This window comes from Heterobasidion irregulare (genome assembly GCF_000320585.1).
Source record: "Heterobasidion irregulare TC 32-1 unplaced genomic scaffold scaffold_13, whole genome shotgun sequence".
NCBI classification, from domain to species: domain Eukaryota; kingdom Fungi; phylum Basidiomycota; class Agaricomycetes; order Russulales; family Bondarzewiaceae; genus Heterobasidion; species Heterobasidion irregulare.
The window spans coordinates 610,658-628,172 of NW_009258209.1; the positions used below are offsets into that span (position 1 = coordinate 610,658).

The 17,515-nt window shown below is 55.4% G+C and overlaps 5 protein-coding genes across 5 annotated transcripts; 3 read left to right on the top strand and 2 right to left on the bottom strand.

The window, feature by feature from the left end:
* Positions 1 to 12: 12 nt before the first annotated feature.
* HETIRDRAFT_461283 (uncharacterized protein) lies at positions 13 to 2,724 on the top strand (the record flags this gene model as incomplete). Its single annotated transcript, XM_009554469.1, has 8 exons — positions 13 to 491; positions 656 to 760; positions 819 to 969; positions 1,043 to 1,441; positions 1,510 to 1,773; positions 1,931 to 2,223; positions 2,353 to 2,395; positions 2,492 to 2,724. The coding sequence occupies 8 exons, from the start codon at positions 13 to 15 to the stop codon at positions 2,621 to 2,623; spliced, it is 1,866 nt and encodes a 621-aa protein (XP_009552764.1). The 3' UTR covers positions 2,624 to 2,724.
* Positions 2,725 to 4,212: 1,488 nt separating this feature from the next.
* Positions 4,213 to 6,770, top strand: glox4 (glyoxal oxidase; the record flags this gene model as incomplete). The annotated part of the gene is made up of 4 exons (XM_009554203.1): positions 4,213 to 4,323; positions 4,395 to 4,489; positions 4,575 to 5,161; positions 5,200 to 6,770. 4 exons carry the CDS (start codon positions 4,213 to 4,215, stop codon positions 6,768 to 6,770), a joined length of 2,364 nt encoding a protein of 787 aa, XP_009552498.1.
* HETIRDRAFT_461285 (uncharacterized protein) lies at positions 6,336 to 11,374 on the bottom strand (the record flags this gene model as incomplete). The annotated part of the gene is made up of 16 exons (XM_009554470.1): positions 6,336 to 8,235; positions 8,285 to 8,429; positions 8,506 to 8,784; positions 8,839 to 9,101; positions 9,169 to 9,235; positions 9,287 to 9,437; positions 9,490 to 9,508; positions 9,561 to 9,719; positions 9,777 to 9,849; positions 9,910 to 9,978; positions 10,031 to 10,113; positions 10,169 to 10,222; positions 10,307 to 10,530; positions 10,584 to 10,652; positions 10,713 to 11,039; positions 11,095 to 11,374. 16 exons carry the CDS (start codon positions 11,372 to 11,374, stop codon positions 7,579 to 7,581), a joined length of 2,919 nt encoding a protein of 972 aa, XP_009552765.1. The 3' UTR covers positions 6,336 to 7,578.
* A 960-nt stretch (positions 11,375 to 12,334) lies between these two features.
* Positions 12,335 to 13,476, top strand: HETIRDRAFT_455976 (uncharacterized protein; the record flags this gene model as incomplete). The annotated part of the gene is made up of 4 exons (XM_009554471.1): positions 12,335 to 12,527; positions 12,575 to 13,069; positions 13,139 to 13,177; positions 13,235 to 13,476. The coding sequence occupies 4 exons, from the start codon at positions 12,335 to 12,337 to the stop codon at positions 13,474 to 13,476; spliced, it is 969 nt and encodes a 322-aa protein (XP_009552766.1).
* A 233-nt stretch (positions 13,477 to 13,709) lies between these two features.
* HETIRDRAFT_67748 (MFS monocarboxylate transporter) lies at positions 13,710 to 16,151 on the bottom strand. Its single transcript, XM_009554231.1, has 12 exons — positions 15,942 to 16,151; positions 15,782 to 15,851; positions 15,595 to 15,715; positions 15,450 to 15,534; positions 15,219 to 15,393; positions 15,087 to 15,146; positions 14,887 to 15,037; positions 14,294 to 14,832; positions 14,216 to 14,238; positions 14,097 to 14,154; positions 13,919 to 14,036; positions 13,710 to 13,861 (listed from the first exon to the last, which is right to left on the bottom strand). Exons 3-12 carry the CDS (start codon positions 15,655 to 15,657, stop codon positions 13,763 to 13,765), a joined length of 1,371 nt encoding a protein of 456 aa, XP_009552526.1. The 5' UTR covers positions 15,658 to 15,715; positions 15,782 to 15,851; positions 15,942 to 16,151; the 3' UTR covers positions 13,710 to 13,762.
* Between the last annotated feature and the right edge of the window lie 1,364 nt (positions 16,152 to 17,515).

Below are 17,515 nucleotides of genomic sequence, written 5' to 3' on the forward strand. Positions count from 1 at the left end.
TCCGCCGCCGCCATGGACGCGCTCATCGCACGGGCAGACGCTCTCCAGCCCCTCCGCCCTCTCAAAAGGTCGCGCGCGCCACCGCACACCAGGCGACAAAACACCGCGCACACCGCCGCGTCCTCCTCCCAGGCCCAGGACCACACCCTCCGCTCCATCGTCGCACACACCGCCCTCCCAAAGTCCCTCCGCCCGTCCTCGCCGCTGCCCGATGGCGTGCCCACCCACAACCACATCGCGAACAAAAAACTCCGCACCCACCTCCACCGCCAGTCCGCCCACGCCGCGCGCTCCAAGGTCCTGCTCAGGGATGCAGAGCTCCTGCTCCCTGAGGAGGCGGGAAGGATGGAGGTCGAGAGCGAGATGGACAGGACCTGGAGGGTCGGCCAGGACGAGATCGTGAGGCAGGTCGGCGCGGAGGTCGCAAAGGGCCGCAGGGAGATGGTCCTCGACGGCGGGCCGTACCGCGCGCGGTATACCCGCAACGGAAGGTGAGGACCCGCTTTCTTTTTTTTTTTTCATATACGTCGAAATCATCCCGGACTGCCTGCCCTTGTGAGTCGACATGCGCATTGCCGCTGACGGTGCATCTGACGCTGATTCATCTTTCGCATGCAGCACAATGACATCCACTGACGCCCCGGCTTTCCCTTAGACACATGGCGGTCGTCGGCAGCAAGGGCCACGTAGCCACATTCGACTGGCAAACGGGCACCATGCACTCCGAGCTGCAGCTGCAAGAAACATGCCGAGACATCACGTACGCCCCCTTCGCAGCGCTCCTCCGCACCTGACACCGACGGCCGCCGCGCTGCTAGGTTCCTGCAGGACCACTCGCACTACGCCGTCGCGCAGAAAAAATACGTGTTCATATACGACCGCGACGGCGTCGAGCTGCACAGGCTAAAATCGCACATCGAGCCCACCCGCCTCGAGTTCCTGCCGTACCACTGGCTCCTCGCCAGCGTCGTACGTATCCCCATCCTCTCATCGCGCGCACAGATACCGCTACCGCTACCGCTCGCTCACGCCCCTCGCGCAGGGCAACACCGGCTTCCTCAAGTACCAAGACACCTCGACCGGCCAGCTCGTCTCGGACCACCGCACGAAGCTCGGCGCGTGCCGCACGATGGCGCAGGACGCGCACACCGCCGTCATCCACCTCGGGCACCAGAACGGCACCCTCACCCTCTGGACGCCGAACCGCGCGGAGCCCGCCGTGCGCCTGCTCGCGCACGTCGGCCCCGTGTGCGGCGTGAGCGTGGACCCGGGCTCCGCGGGGAGGTACGTGGCGACCGCGGGCGTCGACGGTGCGGTGAAGGTGTGGGATTGTAGGAATTGGAGGGGCGCGGTGAGGACGTGGGCGGCGAGGGGCGGCGCGGCGGAGGTGGAGTGGAGCCAGAGGGGGTTCCTCGCCGTCGCGTCTGGCGGGACCGTCAACGTGCGTCATCTGCCTCACTCACGATGACTCTGCATTGCTTACCTGGGTCAACGCCGACGCCCGCACAGGTCTACGCGGCGCCGACGATCCACGAGCCGTTCGCAGGGCACAGCCCGCCGCCGCTCTATTTGACGCACCCGGCGCCGCACCGCCCGCTCGCGGCGCTCCGCTTCTGCCCGTTCCAGGACGTGCTCACGGTCGGGCACGCGGCGGGGCTCTCGAGCCTCCTCGTGCCCGGCGCTGGCGAGCCCAACTTCGACAGCACCGAGGCGGACCCGTTCGAGAACAGGAAGGCGCGCCGCGAGCGCGAGGTCAAGGGCTTGTTGGACAAGGTGCGCGCGCGCTCGCGAGCGCTTCTCCCCCCCTTTTTTTCCTTTTTTTTTTTCTTTCCGTCTCTCTCCCTCTCTGTCTCTGTGCCTTTCGCCGCCGTGTAGTCGAGAGCTGACACCCCGCCCCTCGCCCCCTCCCTACTTGCGCAACGCGTCGTAGATCCAACCGGACATGATCACGCTCGACCCCGAGTTTGTAGGCTCGCTTGCGCCCCCGAGCAAGCTCACGACCGCGGCCGAGACGGAGGGCGCGGGTGGGGGCGCGGGCGCGGTGCCCTTCGCGCGCCTCCCGCGCCTCGAGCGGCTCCGCGTTTCGGGCAAGGCGGACGAGACCGAGGTCGTCAGCGACGGCGCGGACGACGGCACGGACGATGGAAAAACGGGCGGCGGGAAACGCGATCGGGAGGAGCGCGAGAAGAGGAAGATGCGCGGGAAGGGGAAGAGTCTGAAAAGGTGCGTGTTTGGCTGCTGCTGCTTGCTGCTGTTCCCTCGATATCTCTCTCTATCCATCACTCTCTATCTGGCCGGTTGGAGATGCTCACGACCGCTCGTTTTTTTTCTTCGCGCGGTGTTGATTCGCAGGTACTTGCGCAAGCAGCGCAAGAACGTCATCGATCCAAAAGCCGTAAGTCCCTTCCCCCGGCCGTCTTTCTCGCGCGTCGTTCACGATGTCTCATCTGTGTTCTTGTTTCTATTTTATTATTATTGCTTTTGGATGCAGGTCGCGGTGCGCGCGAAGCTCGAGAAGGAGAAGGGGGAGCGGCGGCGCGCGCGCGAGGCCGCGAAGGGCGTGCCGCGGGACCACAAGCCGTCCGCGCTGGATCGGTTCAAGCGCCCGTCGGCGTCGGCGTGATCTTTGTTGTTGTACGACTACGCTTTCTGTTTGGGGAACGATGACGATGACGATGACGACGATGGTGGTGGTGGTGGCGGCGTTGCGCTGCGTTGCCGGTCCTGCATTGCGATCGAGTGAAGTGTGCGTGTGCTGCGTGCGCTGCGTGCGCTCGCGGCGCGCCGGGAACGTGTTTGGTTATGTGCTTGCTTGCTTGCTCTCTCTCGCGGTAATGGCGGACGTTTTTCGTGCCCTGCTGTTCGTTCCGTCATGCACATGCACATGTACGGCTGCTGCACGGCCTGTAGAGGCTATATTTGGCCACACATGGGCTCCGTGATGCGCTCGGTGCAGGTCACGGTGTCCTGCTGCTCATTGTTGCATCGCGTCAAGCCCTCTCATGGGGCGTGGACGACAGCGCTTTTACAGCTCGTGGACGAACACACGGTGCAGGCTCTCGAACGCAGCGCGATTTTCCTAGCGATCTGTTTTTATTTTTATTTTTATTTGTTGTTACAATCGCGCGCCTCGCACCGGCCGCGCTTCTGCCGCCGGCTGGCCGCGACCTCGAGCAGATTAAAAATAGCAGGAGGATCTTCATCAGAGGCATCAGAGCGTTCTAGTGGCTGTTCTGGCTTCGCGTTTGTTTGCTATTTTTGGGTCGACGTATACTTGGAACGCGCGGCGTTGGTCTGAGCGCAGCCGAGCGCTGTGGGGCAGAAAGCCAGCACTCTACATACTTGGAGTATCAGTCTCCCAAAGGCAGCAACGTTGGCGATGATGCTCCTTGAACCTCCGACGCCGTCTGTGGATATCCGTATCCGTATCTGACCAGTCGTTATCAATGGTGATTGTCTACCGTAACGGTACATGGTCGAGACTTGGGTCAAGGCATGCGGCTGCGGCAGATCAGCTTTGCACGAGCAACAAAAATAACGCACCGGCAACGCGCGGAGGTCGGGGGGAGCGAAATTTTTGGAGGGACGGAAATAGACGGAGGCGCGTCTGCGGCGTGCACAGCCTTGTTGCTGGCTGGACGACGGAGGCCGCCCTGGGAACTGCCGTTTGCAGAGAGTATGCAGCTCAATTCTACGAGTGACGTTCGGAGACCAGCAGACCAGTAAGGGGCGTCTGAGTTGCTTTATTTATTGCTACGAGGACGTGCTTGGTTGGGCGTAGCGCGCGGCAGGAATTGAATGGGGGGTGAACAGCACGGCACGTGGCATTTCCCAGACGAGGAGGGCCGAGTTTCGAGCGAACGAGCGAGGGGAACGACCAGCAGCAGCAGGAAATTGAGCAGAAGACGGAGCAGAAAGAAAGACATGAGCGAGGGCGGGATTGTTGTTGAGAAAGGAAGAGGAGGGAAGGGATGGGACAAGACGCGCCAGGCACACACGGTGACACTGCACCTTCACACTCTTTTCACCACACCCTTTCCTCCTTCCCTTCTTCCTCCCCCCCGCTCACTCCTCTCCCTGTTCTTTCCCGTCGACATACCCTAGACATATAATACCTGCCGTCGTCATTGAACGCCCCTTCACAACCACATATCCTTTACATTCTAGTCTATTATAACTTGCGGCTCGACTCCGCCTGTGACGACCTCGGCCATGATCCTTTCATCTCTGCTAGCCCTCGGGCTCGCAACAGTCAACTCAGCTCTTGCCCAAAAGGCAGGGTCCTTTGAGCAAGTCGGGGACACCCTCGTCAGCGCTATGATGGTTCGTTTCTCCGCCCCGACACATGTCTGCCCTCGCTCATTCCCCCCATCATTCGGCCGCCGTGACCGCAGATGTTCCTCGGCAACGAGGGCAAAATTTACATTCTCGACAAGGTGGAGGGCAACCCCACCCAAATCAACGGCCATCCCGCCTACGCGGCCGTCTGGTCAGTCCTTGTTCCGCTGTAGTTCCCTCCCACGCACGTTGTCTGACCGACGCCGTGCCTGTGTCCTCCCACGCGCTCGTTGTAGGGACATCGCTACACGTAAGGTCACCGCCATGGACGTTCAAACGAACCCGTTCTGTGCCGCGGGCATGCACTTGCCCAACGGCTCCTTCGCTACTTTCGGTGGCAACGGCGCTATCAGCCCCGGGGGCAACCTCGGATCCGTCCTCAACCCCGGTGGCTCTTCCGCCAGCTTCGACGCGACCTACCAGGACTACGATGGCACCGCCGCGATCCGCATCATCACCCCCTGCGATGGCGACCTGACCTCGCCCGACTGCACCTGGTACGACTCCCCCAACGGCCTCAAGATGCAGAAGCACCGGTGGTACCCAGGATGCGAGCCCCTTGCTGATGGTTCCGTCGTCCTTGTCGGTGGTTTCACCAACGGTGGCTACATTAACCGGAATACCCCCAACGACGATCCTGAGACCTCTCATGGTGCTGCGGAGCCGACCTACGAGTTTTATCCGTCAAAGGGCGACGCCCAGGTGATGAAGTTCATGGTCCATACAAGCGGTTTGAACGCGTATGCGCACACGTACTTGATGCCGTCCGGAAAGATGCTCGTGCAGGCTAACTACTCAACCGGCAAGCTCACGTTTACTTCCCGTCTTTGCCACCATGCTCATGGCTTGTTACCCACGCAGTTCTTTGGGATTATACCAACAACATCGAGACGGCTCTGCCTGATATGCCGAACCAGATCGTCCGCGTATACCCTGCGTCTGGTGCGACTGCCATGCTCCCCTTGACGCCCGCCAACAACTACACCCCTACTGTCCTTTTCTGCGGTGGTACCTTCATGCAGGACTCCGACTGGGGCAACTATTCTTTCCCCTACGCCAACACCTGGGAAATTCCCGCCTCAGCCGACTGCCAGCGCATCACCCCCGAACGCACCGACGGCAAAGACGTTGCGTACGAGCAGGACGATGATATGCCTGTCGGCCGTACCATGGGCCAGTTCATCGCGCTCCCCAATGGCAAGCTCCTCGTCCTCAACGGCGGGGCGAACGGCACTGCTGGCTACGCGACCAACACTGGTGTGACTCTCTCGTACAGCCAGATGCCTTTTGGTATGTCGCTTGCCGCTGCCCCCGTCGGCCAGCCTGCGCTTTACGACCCCACCGCACCTTCGGGTAGTCGCTGGTCCACTGCAGGCTTCGATACATCGTCTATTGCGCGTCTATACCACTCTTCCGCCATCCTCCTTCCCGACGCGTCCGTCTTCGTAGCCGGTTCCAACCCGAACGTCGACTACAACGATACCACGTTCTTCCCCACCACGTACAAGGCCGAGATCTTTTACCCGTCCTACTTTGCGGCTTCGACGCGCCCTGTACCGACCGGTATACCCAGTAAGCTGACCTATGGCGGCAATGCGTTCGATGTCTCGATTCCCGCCTCCTCCTATTCGGGCTCTGCCAACGACGCTGCAGACAACACCACTGTGTGGCTCATGCGCGGTGGGTTCACGACTCACGCGATGAACATGGGTCAGCGCGCTGTGCAGCTGAACAACACCTACACCGTCAACTCCAACGGCTCCTTCGTCCTCCATGTCGCCCAGCCCCCGCCCAACGCCAACCTCTTCCAGCCCGGCCCTGGCATGGTCTTTGTCACTATCAACGGCATCCCGAGCAATGCAACAATGGTCCTCGTCGGGAACGGCCAGGTCGGCACACAGCCCACCCAAGCCGCGAGCGTGCTCCCGCCGAACGTTCGCGCGGACTCGGCGTCGGGCACGGCCGATGGCAGCAACAGTAACAACAACAACAACTCGAGCGGGAGCGGCAACCAGGCCAACTCGGGCTCGTCGAACACGGGCGCGATCATCGGAGGCGTGGTCGCCGCGATCGCGGCGGTCGGGATACTCGGTGCGGTTTTCGGTATTTGTCTCGCCCGCCGCCGCCGTGCCGCCGCCGCGCGAAGTGGGCCGTCGGCGTCGTCGACGTACCCGATGAGCACCACGAACGTCGCCGGTGGGGCTGGTGCCGGCGGGGCGGGCGCGGCGTCCTCCCGTGGGTTGCGCAGTTCTGATTCGAGCGCGTTCGTACCGTTGCAGGGTAATATGAGCACCGCCAGCCTCAATTCGCCGTACCGCGACGAGTACGAGGGCATGCGGGGGAGCGGGCAGTATGGGCGGAGCGGGGAGTACGATCCGTATTACGAGTCTGCGCCACGGTTGAGCACGAGCGCGGGGCCGCCGAGGTATTGATCGTTGGGGGCGCAGATTGGACTCGCTTGGGTTTCTTTTTTTCTCTTTCTCTTTCTCTTTCTCTTTCTCTTTCTCTTTCTCTTTTTTCTTCTTCTTGTCCTCATCCCTTCCTTTGTTTCCCATCCAAAGATATTCCGTCGTCGCGAGGATGATGACATGCTGCTTGATTTTTGCGACTTGCGTGTGTGCCCAGATGTATGTGACGATGTGCGTTCGGGCGGGGTCGGTCGGTTGGGTTGGTATCGGGAGCGCCGTTGTTTTTTTACGTGCGTTTCTTTTATTGTTTCACACCTAGTACGGAACACGGACATCAGAGCCCATCTCTAAATATCATCTTTCTGGATCACCACCCTCCGCCAGCCCTCGGCCTCCGCTTCTACTACTTACAGAGTTACCTCTTCATGAGACTTCGTACGGTGTATTTCATTGACGGTTGCGCGCCTTCCATCTTCCTATTATCCAGCTGTTTGACTTTTTTCTTTCTTTCTTTCTTTGTTTTTGTCGCCCGTTCAGGCAGGCAGGCAGGCAGACAGACAGATTGACAGACAGACGTACGTACGTATCGATATCGATATACATACTTATCACACGCGGACTAGTATTACTAGACACTTGCCAGGAGAGATCCATACTTCCCGCCGCCGTCGATAGCATATGAGGAACACGCGTGTAGTTTGAAGTTGTATACCGTCCACTACCGTCCACAGATGCGTGATCGGACGTTGAGAAACGTCGGGGTTTTTGGACTGATGACATCTTTGTCGAATTCCACTCACTATCCTACAAGCTATGGGAACTGCAACCAGGTCTAATGGTATCCCCCTTGGAGGCTCTTTATAAGCTCATCGTTCGCGAGAATATCAAAGTGACCGCCGTTGACGCGAATGATACGAGCGTCGGGAAAACACATGCGTGTTCCGAGATCAGCCCAATCCGCTCGGTACCGCTCAGGGAGCGTCCTGATCATACCCTCCGATGCCATGTAGACGGACACCGGCGCCTTGATGGCCTTCATCCAGTCCAGCAGCGGCTCCATCGAGCGCTTCCCGCCTGTCGAGCCGCGACCGCCCTGCGTCAGCATGAATTCGACCATGAGGTTCATGAACTTTTCCACAGTCTTCCAGTACGTCTGGCTGAACTCGGGCGTCGGCAGCCCGTTGAACGCGTCCCAGAGCTCGTTCGCGAGCTGGTGGCGCCGGGGCACCTTGCCGCCGCCGTCGCGTCGCAGCGCGTCGCAGATGCCCTCCATGCACACCTTGTGAAACGCGCGCCGCGCGACGGGATCGTCGAGGTCAAAGCCATCGAGGCCGTAGACCGGGCACTGGAACATGGTGGGGAAGTGGTCCAGCATCGCCAGCTGCACCACTTCGTCGCCGTTGTCCTCGAACATCTTCGCGAGCGCGATCGCGATGATGCTTGTTGCCGAGAATGCGGAGAGCCGGTAGGGTCCGCTGCTCTGCTGTTCCTGAAAGCGACGTCAGGATGTGGTTCGCTGGGGACGCGCGAGAACCGACCTTGATCTTTCGATAATAGAAAGAGGTTTGCTCAGCCAAGGAGGTGAGGGGAGTGTCGGGGGTAACCTGGATGACCCACAGCGCCGATCTAAACTTCTCTTGCAAAGGTCCGAATGCGTGAACAGTGCCACCCGCGCCTAAACGACTGTTTATCCAAACGAACGATGCATCAAAAGGGATTGAGCTTGCCATGTATGACGATGAGTGGCGGTTCTCCAGACCCTTCCCGCAGCTTGATGATCGTCTGTCCGACCTGACCGAGCGTCGGCCACTGAAAGGTTTGCTCGGGCGTATCTGCCTCCTCTGGTGCCTCGGGTTCGCTCGACGGGGTGCTGTTCTGTGCCATGAAGACAACGCCAAATATGAATGCGCTAAGGTTGGCGATTGAGGGGAAGTTGAATACGAAGTCTATCGGGAGTGCACGGATGCTTGCAGACGGTAGTGGGCTGGATTTACGAAGCGCAAGGAGTATGGAGTTGCGAATCCACGTCGCCGATAGACTGCGGGAGGATTGGGTCACTAAGCCCAACATTCATGTACTGCGCCTAGCTCACCTGTCTGCTCCCAACTGGAAAATGTCGTCCCCGTCTGCTAGATCTTCTCTGCCTACGACTTTTCTTACAGTGGTGCGAATGAACTGCGTGATGCCGTTCAAATCCCAAGTCCCCGGCGGCACGATATCGTCCTGTGAGGATTCCTCCACCGCAGTATAGAGAGCTTGAATTTCGGGAGCATAGTCCTCTATGACGATTTTCCTGCGTGGCGTTCCCTTCGGTGTGAAAGAAAAGGGCTTGGAGGGGGAAGAGAGGATGATCATCTGCTCAGGATTGTGTGTTGTCATTAGCCTGTATTGCTAGCGGTCGTTGTGAGTCGACGCAATAGACCAGACTTGCCTCGCGAAACAACCGGCTATGAGATGGTGCCCAAGCATTCGCCTCCTCAACAACCGGCCTTCATCAAAATGTCAGTGAAAGACCTCGCATGACCAAAAACTCTACTTACCAAATCTCCCTACGAAACTGTGCCAGTGCTTCTGTATCTTCGGGGTCGATATGATGGCCTGGAGTGGGATCAATTATGACACCGTTTTGAAACCTCCCACGACCGAATATCACAGCATTCGCCACTAGGGGATGCTTGACCAAGATTTTCTCTGAAGAACGAGTCATGCGCCTATGTATTAGAAATATCATCAGGCCACACACCTATGGGAGCTGGATTAGTCTAAACGCCAAAGTTAGTGAACTGTCCTAGTACACCTTGATGGGCAGGTTACCTTTTCACCGGTGCTCAACATAATTTGATCGTCTGCGCGCCCGAGAACCTTGTAATATCCGGCCAAACGCGGATAAGGAATGAGCAAATCGCCCGTCGCAAAACCTTTACGTCCGTCGATAGTCGCGTTGAACACGGACGGCGTGTGCGTGGAGCGTTCCTATCAGATCGATGAGTCGTACTCAGACTCCAGAGCAAAGTCGAATGCGGAGCACACCATGAAAACGGCCTCAAATGCACCACTATCGTCATCTTGCGGGAGGAACACCGGTTCACAGTGGCTCGAAATCCTAGTTAGCAAGGCAGTCACATCAGCAAGGGATGAATCTGGGCTGCGCTGATCGACCTACTTGAAGTACTCCCAGTCAGGGCCTAGTGGCTGCTCGAGGACAAAGCAACTCATTCCGCCAGTTTCCGTACTATGTGAAGACCGGTGAGCGGATTCTCCATGATGGGCAGTAGATGACGAACGCAGCATAGTATGGGGTAACGAACACTCCGTTAGCAGCGAGCGCGTCGCCGGCGTCTTTACTCAACGGGCCTCCACACCAGAGCTGAGAAGATCAGACAGCTCAGCACAGATTGTGGGAAGATCCACGCTCTACTTACCAGCCTCTTCAGTTTCGCCAAATGCGAGACAGCTCTCGGATCCTTCTGCCAGGCCTGCGCATGCCGATAATGATGACACTGGTCAGTCGAATGACCTTTCGAAAAGCCGGTGAAGGAGGGGACAGATGATAGACAGACCTCTATGTAACTTGGAACACAGAACACCATATTGCTCCGCGTCGCGACCACAGATTCCAGAAAGTTGTGCGGATTCGGTATCATTACGGGTATCGCGGGCTTGAATACAGCAAGTGTCATTCCGGAGGCAGCTGCCCAGAAGGGGGTAATGACTCCCATCGCATGGAAAAGGGCAAGAGATTGGCAACCGAGGACCTCGCCACAAAGATCGACTTCCCCATACCCTGTCCCCGAATGTGAGCCTCTTGGACGTATAGGGTACGAAAGATCTACGCACAGGTTCCTTTGCCCCACTCAAGGAGGGCGCGATGCGTGAGAGGTATGGGCTTGGGGAAATTCGTTGAACCTGGAAGAAAGACAAGGTAAGATCTCGCATTCGACAAGATCATTCACAGTCGTTTCTCACCAGATGAATGCAAAATGATCGCAACGTCATCCATGCTTGGGGTTTGCATTTGAGGAAGAGGCTCAAATGATACCGCTACGTCGTGAAAGAGCTCCTCAAATCGTGGAATGTCTCGAACAGCAATCGTGCCTCCATTTTTCTGGAGGATATCCACGGCTTTGTGAACGATGTCCTGTGTCACGGTGTCCGCTGAGGTGAGTAGGAAGTCGGATTGAGTGATAGACAGGAGGTGGGCGATTGCAGGCGGTGAGTTGCGTGGAGAGACGAGAAAAGCGCAATAACCTGCGCGAATAATGCCGATCATAGTAGCAACGTAAGTCATTGAATCTGGTGATCGTCTGTTAACACAGATGGCCGTGGAGTAAATGAGGAGACATAATACCTGCAGCTGCTAAGACTGCGAAGATTGGGACCTTCTTCGAGGACGACAGAGCATGGTCCATGTTCATTTGGTATTCTGTGAACGTGCGCGCCGCACGGTGTGCCGCGCGCATGAAGTGATCATACGTGACGTGGGCAAGACTTTCCGCGGCATCTTCGAACACAAACAACGGATGGTCTCTACTTTCTTGTGCGTGGAAGTCGAAGACCTGCGGGATGGAGAGCGTACCATCCAGCGGAGGTACAGTGAAGGTTGTACTTCGAGTCGCCTGCGACTTCATGGGCGGTAGCTGCAAGTATGTTGGAGATCAAGTTCAGAGAGATTTCCAAGGTCGAATGGGCGTCAGTCTAGATGCAGGGTCATGGTGCAGATAACCTAAGTACTGCAATGGTATCAAGGGTATGCATTGGTGCATGTCTCGACGTCGGGCCGAGGTAGAGGAGGGCAGCGGAACCGCGCTCAGCGCTCAGATTTCGTACGATTTTCGAACCCAGCGGAACTCGATCTCCGAAGGTTGTCTGTGATCACATGCCCAGTCTCTTTCCTTCTCTCTCGCGCCCACTTGCCTTTGATCCGCCGCTGGCGCGTTGTCCAGACCTGGCACTCCGTTTCTTCGTCTGACGCCAGCCTCCGACTCGCTCGAGATCGTCATTCTGCACTCCCATCGCGCATGCTTTACCCGTCAAGAGTATGTGTAAACCTTCCCTCCGTGATATACTAAACACCGAGGCACACTGTTGGTAACCTCCAAAAGCCTTGTAGAACCTTGCGAGGCCACGATCATTTCGTCTTTCAAGTAATCAGCATACACGTGCATCGAATTCCCATCTTTGATGGTCGGCGAAAGTTCAGCACCTGGAAGAAACTTCTCAGATCCGTCATACTCGATCTACCCTCCGTTTCTTTAATTCTCTTTAGTAGTTGTGGTGGACCTCATGAGGAAGTGCAGAGCAGAACAATTTGGGCATAAATGATGATCTAGGTGCGTTATGCACCCTGAATACTGGATCCTCCTCGTCCCGTACACATGTATATTGTGCCAATTTTTGGATTCATCGTTTTCTTCAAATAAAAACCCTGCCGTTAATGATTCGGTTGCAGACGTCTTTTCCAGGCATCGTTCACTTTCATCAACTCTATGACTGTCGTTATTCCGTCCTCCCATGTTATGGCACCCTGCTTGCCCAAATATGATTCACAGTCCTCGCAACCATCCACTATTTTCGACAATTCCGTTCAAATGACCCACGCAGAGCGAGTTTATCATTCCGTCCCAAGTTCCCCATACTGTCTGCCATCGGATGAGGCAGAGCGCCAGCGACTCATCCGTCAGCATTTCGCTTTGAAGAAAATTGCTGGACACGGAGAACTTCTCGTTAGTCCTCTTGAAATCCCAGAGGGTGCCTTTGTTCTCGATTCGGGCACTGGAAGCGGTGCGTATTCTCATCTAATTTACGAGTCTATCTAATTGTTCTATCAGGTGTATGGGCTCTGGACTTTTCCAAGCAGGTGTCCCTGTCCGTCACGATCTACGCAATTGATATCGAGACGCGTCTGTTCCCATCAGAGCGACCTCCAAATGTGATTTTCAACGCCGGCTCAGTTCTCAGGCTATCCCCATCATGGACCGCCAAGTTTAGTCTAATCCACCAGCGCCTGCTGCTCTACGCGCTTCGACTGCCAGACTGGGTCACCGCTCTCTCGGAGATGTTTCGGTGCACTAAGCCAGGTGGAACCGTTCAACTTACGGAAGTCATTACGCCGCCGAACAGCAGTGCAGGGCCGTGCAATCGCAAGTGGTTTGCGGTTCTTGAATCTTTCTGCGCTAGCCGCGGCCTCGTGCTGCACTGCGCGCGGATCCTACCCGACCTCCTGAAGGCGGCAGGGTTCAAAGATATCACAACTTACGAGACTGGTGTAATCCTTGGCTCTAAGGGTGGCGACGCGGGAATGGAGGTTAGGAGAAGCAGGATCGGTATATGAAACCTTCTTGAATTCTCGCAGTCATGTTCTTCTCACTAATTGGTGTACCCTGGCATCTTAGGTGCGTTCCGCGGCATGAAATTGCCGATCTTGAATGCAGGTTCGTGTTGATGGACATGATTTCTCTTGATGTCCCTAACGCGGCTTCTTCCAACAGGCGGATTTGGCGTTATCTCATCCGGAGATGCATTTGACGAACTCCTTGACGGTGTTGAGCGCGAGTGGGAGGAGACTGGTCTCGCGGAGGCAGGTTACATCCATATTGTCGCGCGGCACCCTCTAGACGCCGTAGCGTCGCCCAACAATGCAGTCAGGGATTTGGCGTTGCCGGTTCTGTCTTCTTTTCACGCGATCATTCGCGCGGCACTTTACAATTTGGCGGGGTATGATAGGAACTAACATCATGTTGGAATTTCCTATGCATCTCAAATTCAGCCCCGCACAGGCAGTTATTGCGCAACATCAGCGATTGCGGTTCTGCTTTCATATTAGGGACACATAAGACCCGAAGGCACATCTGAAGTTTTATGATATCATCACTCGCTGATTTCACTGGATGGCTGCAGAAATTTTTCCTGCCAAGAGACAACTGGACGACTAGGTCCAAACTTGTGGAGTCAGTAAAGATCTCAAATGCAAATGTTCAATGGAGCAATATATTTCACGACCCAACAAACATTTCCAACTAGTCGCTATCGGGTTTCAGCGCGACTGTTCTCGCATCCAATTTTCGCTTGTTCAAGTATGCGATGATGAGCAGGCCGGCCGACCCAATCTCAGTCACCTAGAGGACGGTATGATGAGCTCGTCTGATGCCGTGGAAAATAAAGAGACAAGGCACCCCAGCGAAGACGCAGCCTGCCCACCACCGATTGTGTGTGCCGACGATTGTGGAAGCAATGGGCGTGCCGATGAGCAGCGCTAGCCCGACTGGCATGCAGGCAAGGCCGAGCCTTACACTAATACGAGGAAGCGAGGTTGAGAATTAGGTCACCGAAAAATCAGGGACAACGCCCCACCCTGATTCTCCGACATTCGGATCCAAGCACAGCACGGCAGGGAAATAGAGGGATACGACTGTGAAGGAAGTAAGTGTGTGTTATGGAGAGACCTCAGCCGGGCGAGAACCGATGCCTACCTGACCCTGAGAAGAAACCATAACTGGCGAAGACCGGTGAGCAAATTGCAGCAAAATAGGTTAGAAGGAAGCACGCACAGAATGCAGAAGACAACGATCGATGCAGGGTGTGTACAGACGAGCATCAAAATTGCAAGGACACCCGCGAGCGCCGTACACGGCATGTATACCTCGAAGACACCCCATCGATCTGCAAGCCAATTCGGTAGTATCCGCCCAAAGATACTGCTAATGTTGATGATAGCCAGGAGCCACGATGAAAGTCCAGGTGATATGCCATGCGACTCCGCGAAGAGCTGTACCATGAAATTGGGGAACCAGAGCCCAAGGCAGACCACAAAGCCATAGGTGATCGTCAAGACGTAGGAGACATTTTTGAAGAGCGCGCGTATGGGCGGCGTTTTTCGCGGTGACGACGACTCCGAGGGTTGTTGCGCCGGTGCAATCCAACCCTCTGGGTGTGTGCGCATGAGTAGATTCGCAGCGATGAGGCACCCAAGGCATATGAATGCGCAGATGCGGATGCCCCATTTGAACCCAATCGAGCCATTCAAGAAATGGCTGAAGAGTACCGAAAAGAAAAAGCCGCCGACTGACGTGCCTGTCGTTGTGATACCCTGGAAGTGTTCAGCACATACTTTTGACTATGGACAGAAATAAGACGATAATACCATGGCGAGTGCTCGTCGTCGCGTGAAATGGTTAGGCACTATCCCAGATGTCGGAAGAAAGCATATTCCAAGACCGGCACCCATACCGATGCCTTGCGCAAGGAAGACCTGATAATATTGACCTTCACGCGCGAGGGAAAGCATAAACAAGCTAAAATACTACGGTCAGAGAGAACTTTGATTTACTTGACGTAGCCCACCTGAATAGAAAAACCAATGTCCCCACGAACACTGTCCAATGGAAATGGCCTGCGTCCAACCTAAATAAAACCCCAGTTTGCGTCACGGCGGGAATAACTGGGCGGGCGCTCGAGTCCATGGGTCATGCTCACAGTTGTCCCACCGAAAGCCCAAAGAAGTACTCAAGGAACAGTGGTGCTGTGCCAATCCACGAGAGATCCGACAGAGTGTACCGTGTCAGGAAATGCTGCGCATAATATGTTTGTGTGACGCCAAATGAAGTAACTGTGCCGACCATGCAGAACTGGATGAACCAGGCACCAGCAACTGCATGAGGCAAAAATCAGCAGACGACTGACTCTCAAGGCTTTAGATGACGTTACCAGCGCACCACCCTCGCAGCCCGCCATCGAGTGATACAGGTTGAGGGGATGAAGTGTTTTCCGAGGTCGATGAACGCTCCTCAACCTTTGAAGATCCAGACTTATTCAGCAACGACCGCGACTGTGACGATAACGATATATGCACCTGGGAACTGGGAGCCTTCTCTGAGACGGCTGGGCTTGAGAGTACTGGAGCCACTGCGTTCATGTCTATGATGGAATTACGAGCGCCAGTGTATGTAACCGACGCTGGTTCTTGAAGACTCCTCATAGATGGGCGGCACGTAGGTGATGAGCAAGGCTTCTGACCGAAGGCGAATCACGGTACTTACTCAAGGCAAGGCTTTCCTCGTCTGCCACAAGCAATCCGAGCTACAAGTGTGGCGCTGGCGCTGTCTGTTCCTAAGCACCTTGCGCAATCGCAAGGCGGCAAGACACAACATATCAGACTTCAGGTATTTTATGTCATATGATACAGATCAGTTGGCAAACCTTGTTAGTGACCCGCCTATGTGTGGTTATACGTCGGAATGGAAGAATCCAGAGCTAACTTCTTCAATAGATCCGAATAGTGTGGGGTAGTCGTGGCGCGTGCGAGTCTTTGACTTGCCAAGACGGCACTCGACAAACTAAAAGATTACCCACTGCACCGTGCTCTAGGAGGATGTCTAATATAGGATTGCCAAAGACCCTCCACGCTCCTCCACGGCGCGGAGGTAACCAGGTTCCGGCGGGTTCCGGCATAAGTTCACAACCGACCAGCCCCAGGCGCTGGCGCGTCGAACAGCGTCCCAGCCCGCAGCGCTTGCCGCTTGAAGAGGCTTGAGGCATTCAAACTCAGTCCATACAACCTTGAATGGTTGCCTGTGTCCTTTTTGGCGTGTCTGCTCAGGTTTGCTCACTCGAAAACCCGGTAAGATAGGACCCCTGAAAATAGGGGGGTAGGCCTGAGTCACATTTTTGGTAAATCCTGAAAGAAGTTCGGACAAGTGAGCCAAATTTTGCTCAAAATGTTCGGATTCGCCTCTGGTTTTTGGGCCAATATCCATAATTTTGCCGGACGGAGGCATCAGGATGTCCAAAATGTTCGGATTGCTGGAATCAGGCCTCAAAAGAGCCAATTTTTCGTTGGACAACATAGACCAGGCCTTTAAAGACACAATTTTGTTAGAATCTACATTAGAATGTCATTTTTGAACTGATAATATACAAGAGAGTATATGTGAGAGTGTCTGTGAGCTCGGTTATCGATAGTTGTCAATGAGGGAGAATTTTTGTATGATCTGGAGGAATATCAAGTTGAGGATCCAGTGCCATGTCAGAGCTAGTGTCGGATATGTCGAGGATAATTTCGGTCATTGTGTCGAGCAAATGAAATGATACCAGACCGGTGCCAGATAATACTAATATTGGCATAGTAACACTGAGCTGACAAATAAGTCTATAGTGGCCTCTGACTAGTATGAGATTGTGAATCAAAAATAGGGAAGATATCTCGGGTGAACAGCTTTAGAAAGATGGTTGAACACGAAGAAAGATGAAGTAGAGACGAAGAGAGACGAGCGCGAGAGAAGCGCCTGTTCTACGTAACGAATAAAGTCGAAGCACGGCGGTTTTTAGCTCAAGGAGTAGAAGGCCAGTCGGGTCCAGGAAGTCCCGAAAATGCTTGTGGCTCGAACCTCGTATCTTGCATACTCTTGTGTTCAAATCAAACTGGTCATTCCATTGCACCACAAGACCGATACAAAAGTTCGGACTCATCATCCATATTACTGCCAAAAGATCCGGACCCGGCATCAGCTTTTCCGCGACAACAGCCCAAAAAATCCGTGATCCGGAAATAAATGTCTGTGGGCAAAAAATCCGGACCACGGCTACCGAGGGAGCACAGCCGAGATCAGTGCCTCTGAAGTACACAAGTCTCGCGAACCGTAATACGAGGGTATGACCCATCGCTCGTGTCAGGGCCGTCACTGTCGGACACAAGTATCATGCTAGGTGTGTACCATTAACGAAAAACTCATTAAACTCGCATCTATTTTCTGATCAGTCAAAGACTTGAGTCT